The sequence below is a fragment of the Phaseolus vulgaris genome, chromosome 1, assembly GCF_000499845.2.
Source record: "Phaseolus vulgaris cultivar G19833 chromosome 1, P. vulgaris v2.0, whole genome shotgun sequence".
Taxonomy (NCBI): Eukaryota; Viridiplantae; Streptophyta; class Magnoliopsida; order Fabales; family Fabaceae; genus Phaseolus; species Phaseolus vulgaris.
The window spans coordinates 7,102,250-7,119,078 of NC_023759.2; the positions used below are offsets into that span (position 1 = coordinate 7,102,250).

At 32.5% G+C, this 16,829-nt stretch overlaps 1 protein-coding gene across 4 annotated transcripts; it reads right to left on the bottom strand.

Moving 5' to 3' along the window:
* Positions 1–12,923: 12,923 nt before the first annotated feature.
* Positions 12,924–16,057, bottom strand: LOC137813418 (serine/arginine-rich splicing factor RSZ22-like). 4 transcript variants are annotated; one of them, XM_068615660.1, is made up of 6 exons: positions 15,940–16,057; positions 15,621–15,724; positions 15,290–15,378; positions 14,014–14,224; positions 13,532–13,636; positions 12,924–13,177 (listed from the first exon to the last, which is right to left on the bottom strand). In XM_068615660.1, exons 2-6 carry the CDS (start codon positions 15,707–15,709, stop codon positions 13,141–13,143), a joined length of 531 nt encoding a protein of 176 aa, XP_068471761.1. In that variant the 5' UTR covers positions 15,710–15,724; positions 15,940–16,057; the 3' UTR covers positions 12,924–13,140. The 4 variants fall into 4 exon arrangements, with proteins under 4 accessions (XP_068471761.1, XP_068471759.1, XP_068471760.1 ...); XM_068615658.1 differs by having other exon boundaries at positions 13,532–13,645; XM_068615659.1 differs by having other exon boundaries at positions 15,874–16,045.
* Positions 16,058–16,829: the final 772 nt, after the last annotated feature.

Consider the following 16,829-nt stretch of genomic DNA (forward strand, 5'->3'; position numbering starts at 1 on the left):
AGAAAAATTGTTTTATATTTGACTGAGCTTTAATAGATTTAACTGATTACGCTCCAGTCATTAAATGTTTTGACCAATCTTTTAATGCAATTTAAGAGTTTGTTAAGATTTGATAACAAACTACATCTTTGAATAAATTCAGAAAAACAGATTTGAGAATCAATCTTTGACAAGTTTTTGCTAAAAGTTTTTGAGTTTTTAAAAGAGCTGAGATTGCTAAAAAGTTTGTGATTGATCAAAGTTGTGGAATAGGATTCTGCTTGTATTGATTTCAGATTATCTTCTGTAACAAGTTTAATCATTGTACTCTGTGAAACAAATTTCGTTTCTGTGTTTGCTGAGATTGGTTGTGTGTTCTTAAGGGGATCAAGATCAGCAATCTTGGTGTTGGTGTGTTGGCCAAGAAGAGTGTGTGTCTTGAGGTGTTCAAGGTCATTCTCTTGGTTGTTGTGTAAGTGATCAAGTTGTGATTGCTTAGTGGATTTTCTCAGGGTTTCTGAGAAGACTGGATGTAGCTCTGGATTTGGAGTGAACCAGTATAAACATCTGTGTGCAATCTCTCTATCCTTAACTCTTTAATTTCAGTTTTGTTTGTTGTTTGCTGGTATAAACAACCGATTGTTTTTCTAGTTCTGTTGTTTTGTTTGCTGTTTTTGGTAAACTGAATTTCTTATCAATTGTTTCCTGAGATAAATTCATTCTTGTCTTAAAAGTTTGCGAAAATATTCTTTAAACAATTCACCCCCCCTCTAGTTTAAAGCCATCCATTCTAACAATTGACATCAAGAGCTTGGTTCTTGAAAGTTATTCAAGTTGATCCTAAAAACCTTTTTTAATGGCTGATAGACTACCTTTTGGGGAAGGTGCTTCAATTAACAGACCACCTCTATTTTGTGGTTTGAACTACCAATTTTGGAAAGTAAGAATGAAAATATTTATGGAATCACTTGACAAAGGAATTTGGGATGCAATTGAAAATGGTCCTTTTGTCCCAAAGTTTGAAAAAGATGGATCTGTCATTGAGAAGCCATGGACTGATGCAAAAAGCAAAAATGCCAAATTCGATTGCATTGCCAAAAATATTATAACCTCTGCTTTAAATTCTGATGAGTTTTTCAAGGTCTCGCAATGCAACTCATCAAAAGAAATGTGGGACACCTTGGAAGTCACTCATGAAGGAACAAATGAGGTGAAGAGAGCTAGAAAGCATGCTCTAATCCAAGAGTATGAGATGTTTAGAATTCTTAAAGAAGAAACAATTGCTGAGGTGCAGAAAAGATTCACGCACATCATCAATCACCTTATGAGCCTTGACAAGACCTTTGATGAAGAAGAGCTGAACATTAAGATCTTGAAATGTCTTGATAGAGCATGGCAACCAAAGGTAACTGCTATATCCGAATCTAAAGATCTAACATCATTAAGTGTTGCTTCTTTGTTTGGAAAGCTTAGGGAACATGAGTTAGAGATGAATAGACTCAATGTTCAAGAGAGTGAAGATAAGCACACAAGGAACATAGCCTTAAAAGCATCCAAGCACAAAGGGAAACAAGATTCCACTGATGAAAGTGATGAGGAAAACCTTAGCTTGCTGTCAAGAAAGTTCAGCAAATTCCTAAAGAGAAACCGCAACAAAGACAACAACAAAGATAGGTATGGAAACAAGAAATCCAATGATTTTAATTCCAATAACTATACTTGTTTTGGTTATGGTGAGCAAGTTCATATAAAGGCAGATTGTCCAAACAAAAGCAAGGAGAAAAAACCCAGTTATAAGGAAAAGAAAGGCAAGACAAAAAGGGCCTACATAGCTTGGGATGAAAATGAGATATCATCATCAAGTTCTTCATCAAGTGAAGATGAGAAAGCAAACATCTGCTTGGTTGCTGAAAATGATGATGAATCTTGTAGCTCAAGTGAGGTAAGTTCATGTGCTTCCTTAAATGAACAAAATTACAGTGAATTACGTGAAGCTTTTCAAGAAACACATGATAAAGCTAATAGATTGGTTCTTTCAAACAACTGATTGAAAGATCTTAACAGTTGGCTTGAAAAGAGAGTTAAATCACTTGAAGAAGATATGGAAAAAGCAAAAAGTGATTTTGAAAAATTAGAAATACATTTCAAAAACTCTTCTTGCAAGTGTGATACTCTCTTATTTGTGAAAATTGTGAAAACCTTGAAAAGAAAGTGCACTATCTTGTAAGTACTGTGGATAAGCTTTCGAAAGGAAAATCTAACTTTGAGAATGTCTTGGCATCTCAAAACTGTGTTTTTGGAAGGGCTGGTTTAGGCTTTAATCCACAAAACAAACAAGATAAGTTTTCAAAAAGTTTTTCAAGAAATTCAGAAAAACAACCGATTGTTAAGACGAAACAACCGGTTGTTACATGTTTTTACTGCATGAAGAAAGGCCACTCTGTTAGGTTCGGAAAAATAAGGAAATATTCAATTCCAAGAGGTTTTATGAAGTGGATTCCTAAGGGATGTGAAGTTTCTAACTGCAAAGAAAAGCCAAAAGGACCCAAATTTGTAAGGGGACCAAATCTTGTTGCTTGAAATCGTTTTATGCAGGAAAACTAAAGAAAAAGGAGGGACTGAGTCATCTTATCAAGTTCTTGAAGAAAAAGACAGTCATTGAAGCTGAATCAATGCTATGCAAAAGACCTCAACAGTGAAAAGAGGCTTCTTGATCATAAAGCACATGGCTCATGGAAGATTTAACATAAGGATAAGACTTTCCTTTTTTTGTTCTTAATTTGTGTTGTAAAAGTCCTCTCTCTTGGTTAAAAATCTTTTTAATACGCTTAGTATCATCTGTTTTGAACTATTTCTGCTCATGGTTAAAATTCAAAAACAGTTTTAACTGCTGTAGAAAAACAACCGATTGTTTCTTCGAAACAACCGATTGTTTTGAGTCTAACAGCAATGTGAAGAAATCTTTTTAATTGCTATTTTGAATTTCTATCTGTTGCAAATCAATTCAAAGAGAGAATCTTGGTCAAAGAATCTGTGTTGAAAGTTGATCATGTTCAGAGAGAAGTTACAACAGTCATAAAGGAAAATATTCCAAAATCCTTGAAATTCAAGAGCCTTAATGACTAGTCAAAGATCACATGTGAAGACCATGTGATTCTCAGCTTTTTCTGACGTTTTATGTGTAGAGCAGAGTCAAGTCCTCTCTCTCTAAAAATCAGGTACCCACTAAATAAAATTGAATGCTAATTGATTCTTTTTCTACTATAAAATCTGGTGCAGCTGATCTTTTCCACAAGAACAACCAATTGCAACATCTCTTGCAAAAATCTATGAAGAGAGCTCTTCTCTGTTTTATTCTCTGCCATCATGGAATCAACTCCTCCCACCTCAAAGAGAGTCAAAACCAGGGCTGTAAGGTCTGGAGGAAGGCTAGAAGGCTGGTTTTCTGGAGACAATAATCTTATTGAGAAGTATAGGTATGAAACAAGTATCAAAAAGATAAACAACCCCAAGGTTGTATGCTTTGATTGGCTGAAAAGTCAAAAGCTTGTTAATGTGAGAAGGTTGCTCAAGGATCAATCTCTCAGAAAGTTTCTGGAGATGAAGGGAAACATATATCCAGATTTGGTAAGGGTGTTCTACACAAACCTAAAGTTTGAGGGAAACAATCTAGTTTCTCATGTGAAAGGTGTAGAAATGGAGATAACTCATGAAGTATGGACTGCTGTTGTTGGTCTCAAGTTCTCTGGCCTTAGAATCAACAAAGGAAATCTTGGAGTAGTGGAGGATTTTAACAAAATCCAATACTACAAGAGTTGCTTGAAGAATCAACATGCTCAAGTGAGAACATGCTCAGTTGGAGGTCTAAAGCTTGATGAAAGATTGCTTGCTCTCATTGTGACTTGGATTCTAACTCCAAGGGGAAGTAATCATTCTGTTCTTACTGAGGAAGATCTGGTATATATTTTCTGCATCATGAAGAAGATCAAAATCAATTGGATTCACATCATCAAAGAGCACATGCAAAAGGCTATGAGGTTAAGTGACTATCACTATCCATATGTTGTTTTAGTATCTAAATTTCTACTCTATTTTGAAGTGAACCTTGAAGATGAAACTTCTGAGTTGGTCAAGTCAACTCAAGAGTTGAACAATGGATCACTCAGCAAGATGGGTTTTACCAAAGTAAGTGGAAAATGGATTAGTAAGGATGGTGACCTTGGTGCCTCATCTAGTGGTGTTGCTGATCTTGAACAAGATGAACCTGCTGATATGGATGTTCAACATGAAGATCCACCTAAATATTATCAAGATGTTGGACCAAGTGTTGGTGCTGGAAATCAAGAAGAAAGGATGCAAACCATGTCTTCTTTTGAAAGTCTAATGATGAATAGGCTTGATAGCTTCGCTGAAAATCAAAGGAGCCTTCATGATCTTTGTGTTAGTAATTTCCAGAGGATTGACACCAGGTTTGACAACATGGATGCACAATTCATGACTCTAGATGAACAGATTGAAGATGTCCAGAACCAAATCTTTGATCTTCAGTTTGCTGATGATGAAGAATGAAGGAAAAACAACCGATTGGTGTATCGACACAATTGATTGTTTTTGGTGCTTATATCTGGTTTTTAATTTTTTTTTCTTTCTTTCTGCTGTTATTGCTTTAATTCTGATGTAATCAAAACAATATCTTGTTTTATTTCTTCTCTTTGTCTATTTGTGAAGACAAATAGGGGGAGATATATGTTGTGTTTAAGTTTCTATTTTTAGGTGTTAAAACAATTTGGATGAGTAATATTTTCTGATATTTAGCTCTGAAGTTTATTACTGTTTATCTGTGCTAACCAAATATCAAAAGTTCTATGCTTTGTTCAAAACTGTATCTTACAGGAACTGCTTCAGATTCAATCAGGTACAACACAAGCATCAGGGATTTGTCTTCATCAAATAGGGGGAGATTGTTGAACCAAGTGGTGTTCAAGTTTTGAAGAATCCAGACCCTTTGAAGGATGTTGAAGCCTTGGTTGTGCTTGGTGTTGCTGTGCTGGTTTAGTATAGTTCTGGGGTAGTTTGAGTATTGTAATCCACCCCTTGATCGAATCTTTGTGAAAGTAAAATGTTTTCCAACTAAGTTAAAACAACTGATTGTTTTGTCGAAATAACCGATTGTTTATACTTAGATGTTTTGAGAAAAAGATTGAAAACTGTTTTTAAAATGGTTGTACTGTTAAGAACCAAAACAATCGATTGATTCGAAGAAACAACCGATTGTTTGTTTTGGGACCATAACAGAAAAATTGTTTTATATTTGACTGAGCTTTAATAGATTTAACTGATTACGCTCCAGTCATTAAATGCTTTGACCAATCTTTTAATGCAATTTAAGAGTTTGTTAAGATTTGATAACAAACTACATCTTTGAATAAATTCAGAAAAACAGATTTGAGAATCAATCTTTGACAAGTTTTTGCTAAGTTTTTGAGTTTTTAAAAGAGCTGAGATTGCTAAAAAGTTTGTGATTGATCAAAGTTGTGGAATAGGATTCTGCTTGTATTGATTTCAGATTATCTTCTGTAACAAGTTTAATCATTGTACTCTGTGAAACAAGTTTCGTTTCTGTGTTTGCTGAGATTGGTTGTGTGTTCTTGAGGGGATCAAGATCAGCAATCTTGGTGTTGGTGTGTTTGCCAAGAAGAGTGTGTGTCTTGAGGTGTTCAAGGTCATTCTCTTGGTTGTTGTGTAAGTGATCAAGTTGTGATTGCTTAGTGGATTTCCTCAGGGTTTTTGAGAAGACTGGATGTAGCTCTGGATTTGGAGTGAACCAGTATAAACATTTGTGTGCAATCTCTCTATTCTTAACTCTTTAATTTCAGTTTTGTTTGCTGTTTGCTAGTATAAACAACCGATTGTTTTTCTGGTTCTGCTATTTTGTTTGTTGTTTTTGGTAAATTGAATTTCTTATCAATTGTTTCCTGAGATAAATTCATTCTTGTCTTAAAAGTTTGCAAAAATCTTCTTTAAACAATTCACCCCCCCCCCCATGAAAACAATATCACCAAAAGATACATCTAGCTTATCAAGTTTTATAATACTATTTATAATATTTGGATTAAATTAAAACTTCATTTCTTGTGGGAGTGTGATAACTTTGTATCATTCAGTTTGTGAAGTAATTCACCTATGAGGAAGCCTTAATTGTTTATCCTCTCTACGAGAATAACTCTCCTTAAACACATTATATAGATTTTTAATAACTAGAAATGACAACAAGGAATACTTGAGTTTCTAGTCTTAAAAAGGGGAGTCGAAGGGTAACCAAAAGTGATACTAAAAAATATTTAGATCTTTTTCACTTGTTAGCAAAGTGAGAAAAGTAACTTACAAACTACTTCTATCATGAAATTCTAAAGTGCATAATGTGTTCTATGTGTGTCAATTAAAAAAACATGTTGGAAAAATCTTCACTTCTAGTTATGTGCTTAATCAATATAAAAAAGTTATTCCAATAAACGAACTATAAAAATATTAGATTACATGAATATTAAAAAATAAAATCAGGTCATAAATAAAATTTTGATAAGAAAGCATTAATTCTTCAAGAATGGAGTTTTTTTTATGATTTTTCATTCATTATTTGCTCCAATATTTTTTTCCATCTCTCTGGTTGGTTGTAGCTTATGTTCCTTAAATTTTGTCGTTATTGTTATCACTCTAAGAAAAAAGAAAGATTATAGTACCAATTGCTATGGTTGTTATTAGAATGATAGGAATTCTAGGAATTGTAATGGTAATTTGAAGAAAATCAATAACTAACTATAGCAAGAAAGAAATTCTAATTGTTTATTTAATGTAAAACATAGAACAAACATTCAAAGAAAGTTTTTATATTACAATTGATAATCGTTTTATTATTTTTTAAATGACCTGTCTATAAAAGAACAAAAGGTTAAAATGATAGTTATAGTTATCTAACAAAATTATATATATATATATATATATATATATATATATATATATATATATCATAAAACTACGTGAAAATCTACATGTTGGTTGAGGGCTATACAACATTATGATCCATTCACTTTTTCTTATGAAAAGAAGTCTCATTTTCCATAATAATATCCCCACTCTTTTATTGTGAGAATAATTAAGATAAAATATAAAATATAAAACTTTTAATTTAAAATAAAAAAGAATAATAAATGCTTAAAGTAAAAATTTAATAATAATTATAACAATAAATATTTATATTTATTTGTATTCTTGCTTTTTAGACAAGTTGTTACAATGGTAGAACCTTATTATTAGTTGTTGACATTGGGTAGATAATCTTGAGATATCCAAACATCGAATGAGGATCTGTCTATAGAAAGTTATTCAACACTCAAATTAGTCAGAGAAACAATAAATGATATGGATAAATAAAGAAAGTGTCGAAACAAGCAAAATATACAAGAAGGGTTGGGTTATGTATATAACCTTTTTTTTATATATATAAAAAGCTTTCATGTTAGGCATTACTATGCTACTTGACATCTCAGTTACGCTGATGACACCTCAAGTAACAACAATCATTTGTCATCGCATGAAAAAAGTATTATTAAAAAAATACAAAAATATGGGGGAACTAAACCAAAATTCATATGTTAACAAAAACGATACATAGGTAGACTATATCTATTAATAAAAATTTCTAAGAACAGACTAGATGGAAGCTTATTATACCAATGAAAGGATTCTCTATGAATAAATGAGTATATAAACTTTTTGCAATTTTTGCAAAACCAATGTCTAATGAAAGCATTCAAATGAAATTTTAACTTGAGAGCAGTGTCAAGAGGGACATATGATTAAGATAGTCAGATGCAATTTTATAAGTTGAGAAAAGCATTGTCAAAATATTTTCATAAATTTGCTTTTAGAAAAACTCTCATTTGGTTGAAGACAATTCAATAACATGCAATTTAAATATATTAGAGAAAAGAAAGAATTACACTTAATGTTTTTAGGTTGGTTCACCTATAAACTCATATTACATCCAATTCTTAATCAACACGATTAAGTTTCACTAGTAAACTATTTTGCAAAGTACTAGGACAGGTATTTTATGGACTTCAACTATTCATGATTAAAATTGGGCATTATTTAGAACACAGTTAGTCTTGGTTAAACAAACAAATATTGTTTGGAATTCAGTCACTCTTGATTAAACAACTTTATTTTTACAAAGAGTATAATCTAAATACTCACATGTTTGCTAACTAAAAGAGGGAAACATCCTAAAACAAATATAAAATCAAGATACTCATTTAGGTTGATAATGAATACAAACACAATTTTTTCAGAAATTGATATTTAATAACAACTGTATTGGACAGAGCGCTCAGGGCTCAGTGGTCAGATCTTGGTGCATGGCATAGGCATGTCAACTTGGTTGTTGGGCCAATAAAATGGATCATGTGGTTGGGCCCAGTTTGGTCAGTAAACCCGTCTTTGCATAATTGAAATAACCTTTTATAGGTAAGCATAAAGCTACTAGTAAAGGGTATTTGTGAACCTAGGAGTACGTTTAGTACATGTAGTGTCTAGATCAAGTAATTGTTTTCTTTTAAACCTAATGTGTTTTAGGGCACATAGTGGTTAGGTTGCATGTATAATGAAAGATAGCGTAGGACCTTGAGTAGGGTGCCCACGTAAGCAGAATGGACCCCTGATGTTGGTACATAAGTTGGTGTCCTGGTGGTTATTCTGTTATTATTTTATGCACTCCATGGAGGAAAGATTTTGTTCAGTTACAGCACTTAGAGAGTGTGCCCTTGAACCGAATATTTTCTTGTTGAGTATGCTTTCAGTTGAGATCATATTCTCATGAAGGAAAGTTATTACAAGAGGTAAATTATAAAAGGGACTTGAGATCCCAAGTTAAGGTACGCTGTTTCTAAGACTGAAACTAGTTACTTATTGTTTCTTATAAGCCCTCTATTTCAACAGAGCTACGTTCCAAAGCAACAAGAGATAAGACAGATTTGCGAAGAGATAGACGGAGTTAGAGCTTGTCATCAAAGTCAACCCGCGAGCAAGTCAACCGGCAAGAACAACATCAATATTGTTGATGTCAATATTTTTTTTTTTTAATAAATCTTCTATATATAGAGGTTAAAAAGTAATCATTTCCTAATTTTTTATTGGAGAAAATTATCTTCTTCAAACAACATTTATCCATAAACAAAAATAAAAATACATAAAATGTTTTTCATACAACACTAATTAATTATTTATCCTTGACATATAAGTTTTATTCAAATTAGAGTAAAGAACAATATCATACCAAAAATAATGATTTTTGGCAAATTAACATACAATATTTTCATAAGAATTATTGGAATGATCACTTTTATATTTTATTGAAGAAATCTTTGATGTTTGAGAATTCTTCTCAAGCTTATCTTTTAAGATGGAGAAAACAAACATTTTTCTACATACATAAAATAAGAATTTATAATATTAAAATATAATATAAAATAATCAAAATTATGTCTCGTTCTAGTACCAGCTTACCAAATATATATATATATATATATATATATATATATATATATATATATATATATATATATTATCAGACAAAATACTTTGATCTTTTATATATAATATTTAAAAATTATATGTTATATTTTATTATAAAGCACTTAATCAAAATAAAAATAAAATCTATTAAACAGTACTCTAACATTACTCTTTCATTTATGATCTTGAAAAATTATATTTTATATTTTATTGTAAAGTACTTAATCAAAATAAAAATTATATGATGTTTAAAAATTATATTTTATATTATATTTTAAAACACTGCTCTAACAAGTATAATTTGAAAATATTATTTTTTTAAATGGAGATGTTATTATATAAATATAATTGATTACTAATATAATAGAAGATATTTAGATATTTGTAATTATTTATAGGGTGGGCAAAAAATCCAAATTACAAAATCTAATCCATAATTATTCATATCTATATTAGTTTTAATCCATTTAAATGGATTTATTTCAAATCCAAATCCATATTTTTGGATTTTAAATCTAATCCATTTAATTGGATATGGATTAGATATCCATTGGATACATTTTGGATTATCCAAATTGCATTTTGAAATGGATTTTGACTTGGCCCGATCAAAGTTAAGCCAAGACAATCCAGCCGATGTCGAGTCGAGCGGGTCCTGGTCGATGTTTAACCGAGCAATACCGGGTCCGGGTCGATGTCGAGTCGATGTCAAGCTGAACGGGCCCGGGTCGATGTCGAGTGGAGCGAGCCTAAGTCGATGTCAAGTCGATTGGGCCCTCGCCAATGTCGAGCCGAACGGGCCCGAATCGATGTTAAGTCTCCCGGACCAATGTTAAGTCAATTGAGCCCGGGCCAATGTTGAGTCGAGCCGGCCCGAGCCAATGTCGAGTCTCCCGGGCCCGGGGCGATGTCGAGTGGAGTGAGCCTGCGTCTATGTCAAGTCGAATTGGCCCTAACCAATATCGATCCGAGCGGGCTCGGAACGTTGTCAAGCCGAGCGGACCCGAGTCGATGTCGAGTCGTCCGGGCCCAGGCCATTGTCGAGTCGTCCAGGCATGGACCGATGTCAAGTCGTCCGGGCATGGACCGATGTCAAGTCGTCTGGACCCGGGCTGATGTCAAGTCGAGCAGGCCCGGGCCATCGTCGAGTTGTCCAAGCTTGGGTTGATGTCGATTCGTCCGAATTCGGACCAATTCAAGCCAAGTCAGTCTGTGTCCATCAAAATGGATTTAATGTAATTAACAAAATGAATTTAATATAATTAACAAAATGGATTTAATCTAGATTTATTTCACTTTAAATGGATTTGAAAAATATCTACTTAAATTTGATCTACTTGAAAAATATCTACTTAAATTTGATCTACTTAAAATTGATTGGATATTGAAAAATACAATTCATGACCACCCTAATTCATATTATATTAGATATAACAGAAAAAATAAATTGATTTATTGATATGTAAAAATAACCAAATTATATTAATTATATATTTAAAAATTAATGATAAGATTGTTGATAATATACTAACTTTTTTAATACTCTGTAAAAAATATGATCTACAAAAATAATTTACTTATTTTTATTTATTAACTTTTATCTTCGAATAATATTTCTTTATTTATATATTTTACCTACTATTTTCTTTTTTTTCCTCTTCAACCCATATTTTCATAATATATCTCTCTAATTCTCTCTTTTTTCTTTAAAAAACCAATGCTACTTACGTTCATGATTCTCTCTTTTTTCTTTAACTAACCAATGTTACTTACGTTCATGTTTGATCTTTAAAATTTACATGTCGATATTATCTACGTACTACATCCACAATACCCACAAATACTTTTCCATAAATAAATAAATAAAACTATTTAAAAGATTCTTTACAATATAAACAAATAAAAAAATTTATCATTAAATTACATAACAGTATACTAGTAAAACTAATTTAATCTTATTAAATAATAAATTACAACAAAGTATACACTTAAAAAACTCTTTAAATCTTGATTTCATTTATGTAAAAAAAAATATAAACCATAAAAAACAAATTTTAAACAATTGTAATATTTTTAATATTAATATTTCTCTTAATCATAATAAACATCTAAAGGTTAATTATCATAACACCGGTATCATTCTATTATCAAGAAAATAATTAAAACATTATCTGCAAATATCCATTAAAAGTACTTTTTATTTATATGCATAGCTGATTCTACCGACAATTTTTCTTTCATATCTACTATGCCTACTTCTGCACATTTTACTTCTTTCATCCCACCAGGCTCTCTTATTTTCCCTCTATTAACTTCATTCCACCGATATAGCATTAGTCAAGCACATTATGAACAGAAAACGCTTAATTGTTAAACAGGTGTCCGACATCAGACAAAGAAAACTTACAACATATGGCAATCATTCAAATAAGTATCCAACGGAAGGAAATTATTTGGATTGTTGGTTTGAGGTACATTTCAACCAATTAGTTGGTTTAATCAACCGCAATTACACACCTCAAAAACGGCTTACACAGTATAAAGGAATGGATTACAATGCATCTTTTTGAATAAAAACCGAGTTGTTATCTCAATGGATACAAAACCAGAATATAATCCATAAATAATCACAATTGGCGCCTGAATTGGTGTTTCATTCAACAGGAGATAGGAGGGGAAAAATGTTCTTCCAAAACACAAAGGGTTTGACCTTGCAAATAAATAACTGCAAGGACCATTTATAACAGAAATAGACTTATGTACAAAGTATGAGGTGAAGAATAAATTAAGATTGCAATATTTTTACCAGACTACAATAGGCGTGAAACCACAATTTAAAATCCATACAAAGGAGAGTATTTCTTTTATTTTCATTAATTATTAATATTGCCATAGCAAGTGGAGACACCAATGTTCAATGTTCATAAATGCATAGAAATTAGAATTTAAGTCACAGATCAACTTACACTAGTTTATTTTGAAACTTAAAATTTTTTTTAATTTCTTCAAGACCTTAGATTGCCTATATTTAAATTAACATGTCATGTAAAAGCTCAGAATTCCAATACCTGTATAAAAGATAAAAGTATCTGCAAGAAGCATTTGATGCAGGTGATCATCCCCTTAGAAGTTAATAAAAAATAAATATCGATAAATTTGGGCCACCCACATCAAAAGCAGAGAAAGCTTATGAAAGTGAAGAGCATGTAGCCATCTCCAGTCCTCAGCATTTTGAAATTCAGAGAAGGGCAGCTAGGAACTACGGCTCAGCAAATGATGAGGAGCACAAAAAACGAAGCAGTACCAGAAGAATCTCAACAGAGAATAAAAACATATACTGCGGTATAGAAAGATCTGGAACTCTCCTTAACTAGTAGGAACAACTTTAAAAAGATCATTACCTGCAATAACACTACAAGTATTCTGCAAATACAAATTCAACACAATCTGAGACAGAAAGTAACTAATCCAATCCAAGAGTAAAAACTCAGGACGTTGCCCAACAAAATAGACTCATACTTAAGTCTAAACACTAGCTTAACAAAATCTTACTATTCTCTTAACAATCACAGACACCAACTTTCAAAATCAACTTCTGCTTCTGCGACGTTCCCTAAGGCCGTTTCTGCATAGATGCATCACATATCAGTAAAAACAAAACAATGAATAAAGATTGCAGACATTAAAATATACCACAAAGTACAGTATAAACCACGAACAGGAGAGTATGTTAATCAGAAACTTAGCAAGATGGGATGAAATCTAAAGCATTATAAACATAAAAGTTAAAATCGTTCTTCTTTCCTTCAGACTCAAACTCGAGAGAAGTAATATTTTCAAACAATAAATTAACTGATCTTGAAATATAACAAAATGCGTATTAAAAAATTAGGTCTACCACAGTTTGATAAAATAACTGATAGAAAAACACATTTGAACCAAAAACTAAATGAACCAATTTCCATACAGAAAAGCCTACCCATTAGCATATGGAACCTCCTCACGTCCACGATATGGAGGTGACCTGCTGTAGCTTCGTCCACGGGGCGATAAACTGCGGCGCCTAGGAGATCGTCCACGAGGACTGTAACTCCTAGTCAATCAAAGAATGGTGAGAAAGGAAAACATAAAAAGATATAAGGAAAAAATATTACCACAGCATACAGCCCTTTAACTGAAAGAGGATGATACATGTATAACTTTTGTCATAAAATTGTAACAAATATCATCTCGAAATGTTCAGTACATATAATTTCAAATAAAGAAAACTTAAATTTCAAAACCACAAATCATAGCCATATCATTGTAATGAAAGTAGGTGGATCAACAAAACAACTTTTAGTTACTGCCAATTAAAGGCAGATAAAATACAAAAATAGTCTCCAGGAAAATACAAGTGCATAGATCTCCAGGAATACACCTGCAAACAGGGTCCAAAGAAGATATAGGAAAGAATTTAACCTTCGTCCATAGCTAGGGCTCCTACGAAATCGGGGTGGGCTGCGACTCCGACGTCTTCCTGATCCACCACGTAAGCGACATTCACGAGCAAAATGACCAGGTTCACCACACTCATAACATTTCAAATCAGAACCACCACCAGAGCGACCACCACGGCCACCACCTCCACCCCTAGAATTGTGAGAAAGTTCAACCCTCCAACCGTTCTTGCCTGCTCCATTATATAGAAACGTAGAGGCCCAATAAATAAAAAGTTTAAGAAAATAATTGTAATCCAAGTAGCTAAATTTACTAGATAGAATGGAAACAGCATCAGTATTTGATCCTTTAATGTTTAAACCCTTTAGGGAGAATCAGCTTCCACCAAATAATCAATCACATTGTCAATAGCTTAAACAAGGATAGGTATTAAACAAGAATATATAATAGACAGCATTGCCACCAAGCCCTGCAACATTCACTTGTGGCACAAAAAATACTGATGATACGCACTTGAAATGGACTACAACAATAACAATAATCAAACCTTTATTACACCATGAGTGTTTGTTAACCATATCAAAAGACATCACAGATCAAATTTTCACCAAATCCAAGTAGACTACATCTCTTTGATGGTTTCAGTTTCAAGTGGAAGGAAAAAAATTAATGCATGAACATTAAAACATGGTATTATCGATGGGAATACAGTATTATCATATAAAGGCAGAACGAGGGAATATTTGTTCATTCAGTAAAGACAATGATTGTGTTACCATAATATTTTCAGAGGTTCATTGGTCGATAACAACTTATTGAAGCACACAAATTGCCCACAGGGAACATATACAGCACAGAGGCAGCACGCACATGGTCCCCATAGGTTAAGTGTAGAAGGACACATCTCATAAAACAAACCCATTATGCAACAGAAGTGTAGCTCGCGATAGCAGTGCAAATCCACCGTGTTCACATTCTTAATTCTCTTTACATGCAGTAGTAGAAGTAGTCAAACTGTACAAATCAGCAGACTTTGACGAAGAAACAACGAAGAAAAAACCATTACTGCAGGCCAAGGCAGAAGTAGAAGAAAGAGAGAGCAGCATCTGCTTGCCCCATAGGCCAAAAAGAAGAGTTAACTAGCTAGTTGAGGAAAACCCTTCAACATATCGACCGGAAAAAAAAACGGGGGAAAAACAATAACACATTAGCAGATAAGAAGAGTGTGGTAAATAAATGTATATATGCACATTTCAATTTTAATTCTATTACATCAAACAATCGTAACCCATCATACCATCCAATTCACGAATAGCATCCTGAGCATCTCTCCTATCATCGAAGTCAATAAAAGCATAACCAGGTGGCCTTCTTGCAACCCAAACACTGCACACAAAACAAATGATTTTTATTAGACACAAAAAAAAAATTAAAATAAACCTAAATAGAAAGGGAATTCTTTTCCCAAGTACTTTTCGTCCCTTTATTTTGAAATCCAAGAAAATATTCCTAAATCGTTTAAAATCATAGCAAGTTTGACCTAAAATAAAAGGGGCTAATTATAAAAGCGTAACGAAAATTGAGATATTGAAGCATCCAACACAAAATTGAGAAACGCCTTGGGTTACCTCCGAATAACTCCGAAAACACGGAATTCGTCTTCAAGATCCCTCTCGGTCACTCGTGAATCCAAGTTACCAACATAAACGCGAGACATCTTTACAGAAAGAACCTGAAAACACGGTGATAGTTCTTTAGGGTTGGGAGAAAATTTTGTAAAAAGAGGGGAAATTCAAAACGAGGAGGCTCTAGGGTTTGGAGAAGAGAAAGAAAGGGTTGGAATTGAAAAGGAAAAGGGTGAATTGGAAGAGAGATCTGAACCTGAAGCGATGCAGAAAAGAGGAAAACGAAAACCCTAGCGGCCTCGTTGAGAAGGAGAGCGTTTACCTTTTATAATCGCTTTTCTTTTCTTTTCTTTGCAAATGTGAGAAACCGATATCTCTCACTCTCGAATTTAATGCTCTTACAAACAACGCTTCTCGTTCCAGCGTCCTCTACACAAACTTTTCTTTTTAACTATATTTTACTAAAAAAGATCAATTTATTTTAAAATAACCAAAATAGTTTTTCTTATCATCAAAATTAGTTAGCAATAAAATTCCTACCTTCAAAAAATTTTAATGTGATTTTCATACCAACCTTTCAATAAATATAAGTAGATTTGGTCCTTATATTATGTTTGATAGCTTAATTTCAATATTGTGATATGTAAATATATATATATGAAAATATATTACTAAAATGATTATGTAATTTATATCTTTATTGATTTTATTAATATATTTTATTAATAAATACCATTAATTAATTATATATAAGATAAAAGTTTAACAAAATTATCTTCTTATTTATTTTCGTTCTTATACAGGTTGTGAGACACAACGGTCTTCTTACCTCAAATACTTCTCGATCGATTTTTCGTTTGCAACAATGATCTTCAGTTTCAGTGTACTGGTATACCTACAATTGATTCTCCAATGCTCAAGTAAATACTTAGTATTTGGAGTTAATAATGCTTATCGTTCAAGCATTAATAGTTTAATTATCATGCGATGATATTTAGGATTGTCTTAGATTCCTGCTACGGTCATCCTGAGAGTCAATCTCAGCTATCTACGTGGCGTGGACCTTACCAAACTCATGGTAATACAATTTTGAACAATATTAATCATAATAATTATCTCGTAAAGATAATTATTTTATAGTTTTTCATTTCGTTTGTCATGAAAATAAGGGTTTATAAAGCTTATTGTATCATCCAAACTTTTTCTTTTATC

Coding starts and splice junctions, on each gene's coding strand:
- LOC137813418 (XM_068615658.1), bottom strand. CDS start 15,709: ATGTCTCGCGTTTATGTTGGTAACTTGGATTCACGAGTGACCGAGAGG. Junction 15,379..15,620: donor GTTTTCGGAGTTATTCGGAG/GTAACCCAAGGC, acceptor TTTTGTGTGCAG/TGTTTGGGTTGCAAGAAGGC. Junction 13,646..14,013: donor AGCCCTAGCTATGGACGAAG/GTTAAATTCTTT, acceptor TTGATTGACTAG/GAGTTACAGTCCTCGTGGAC.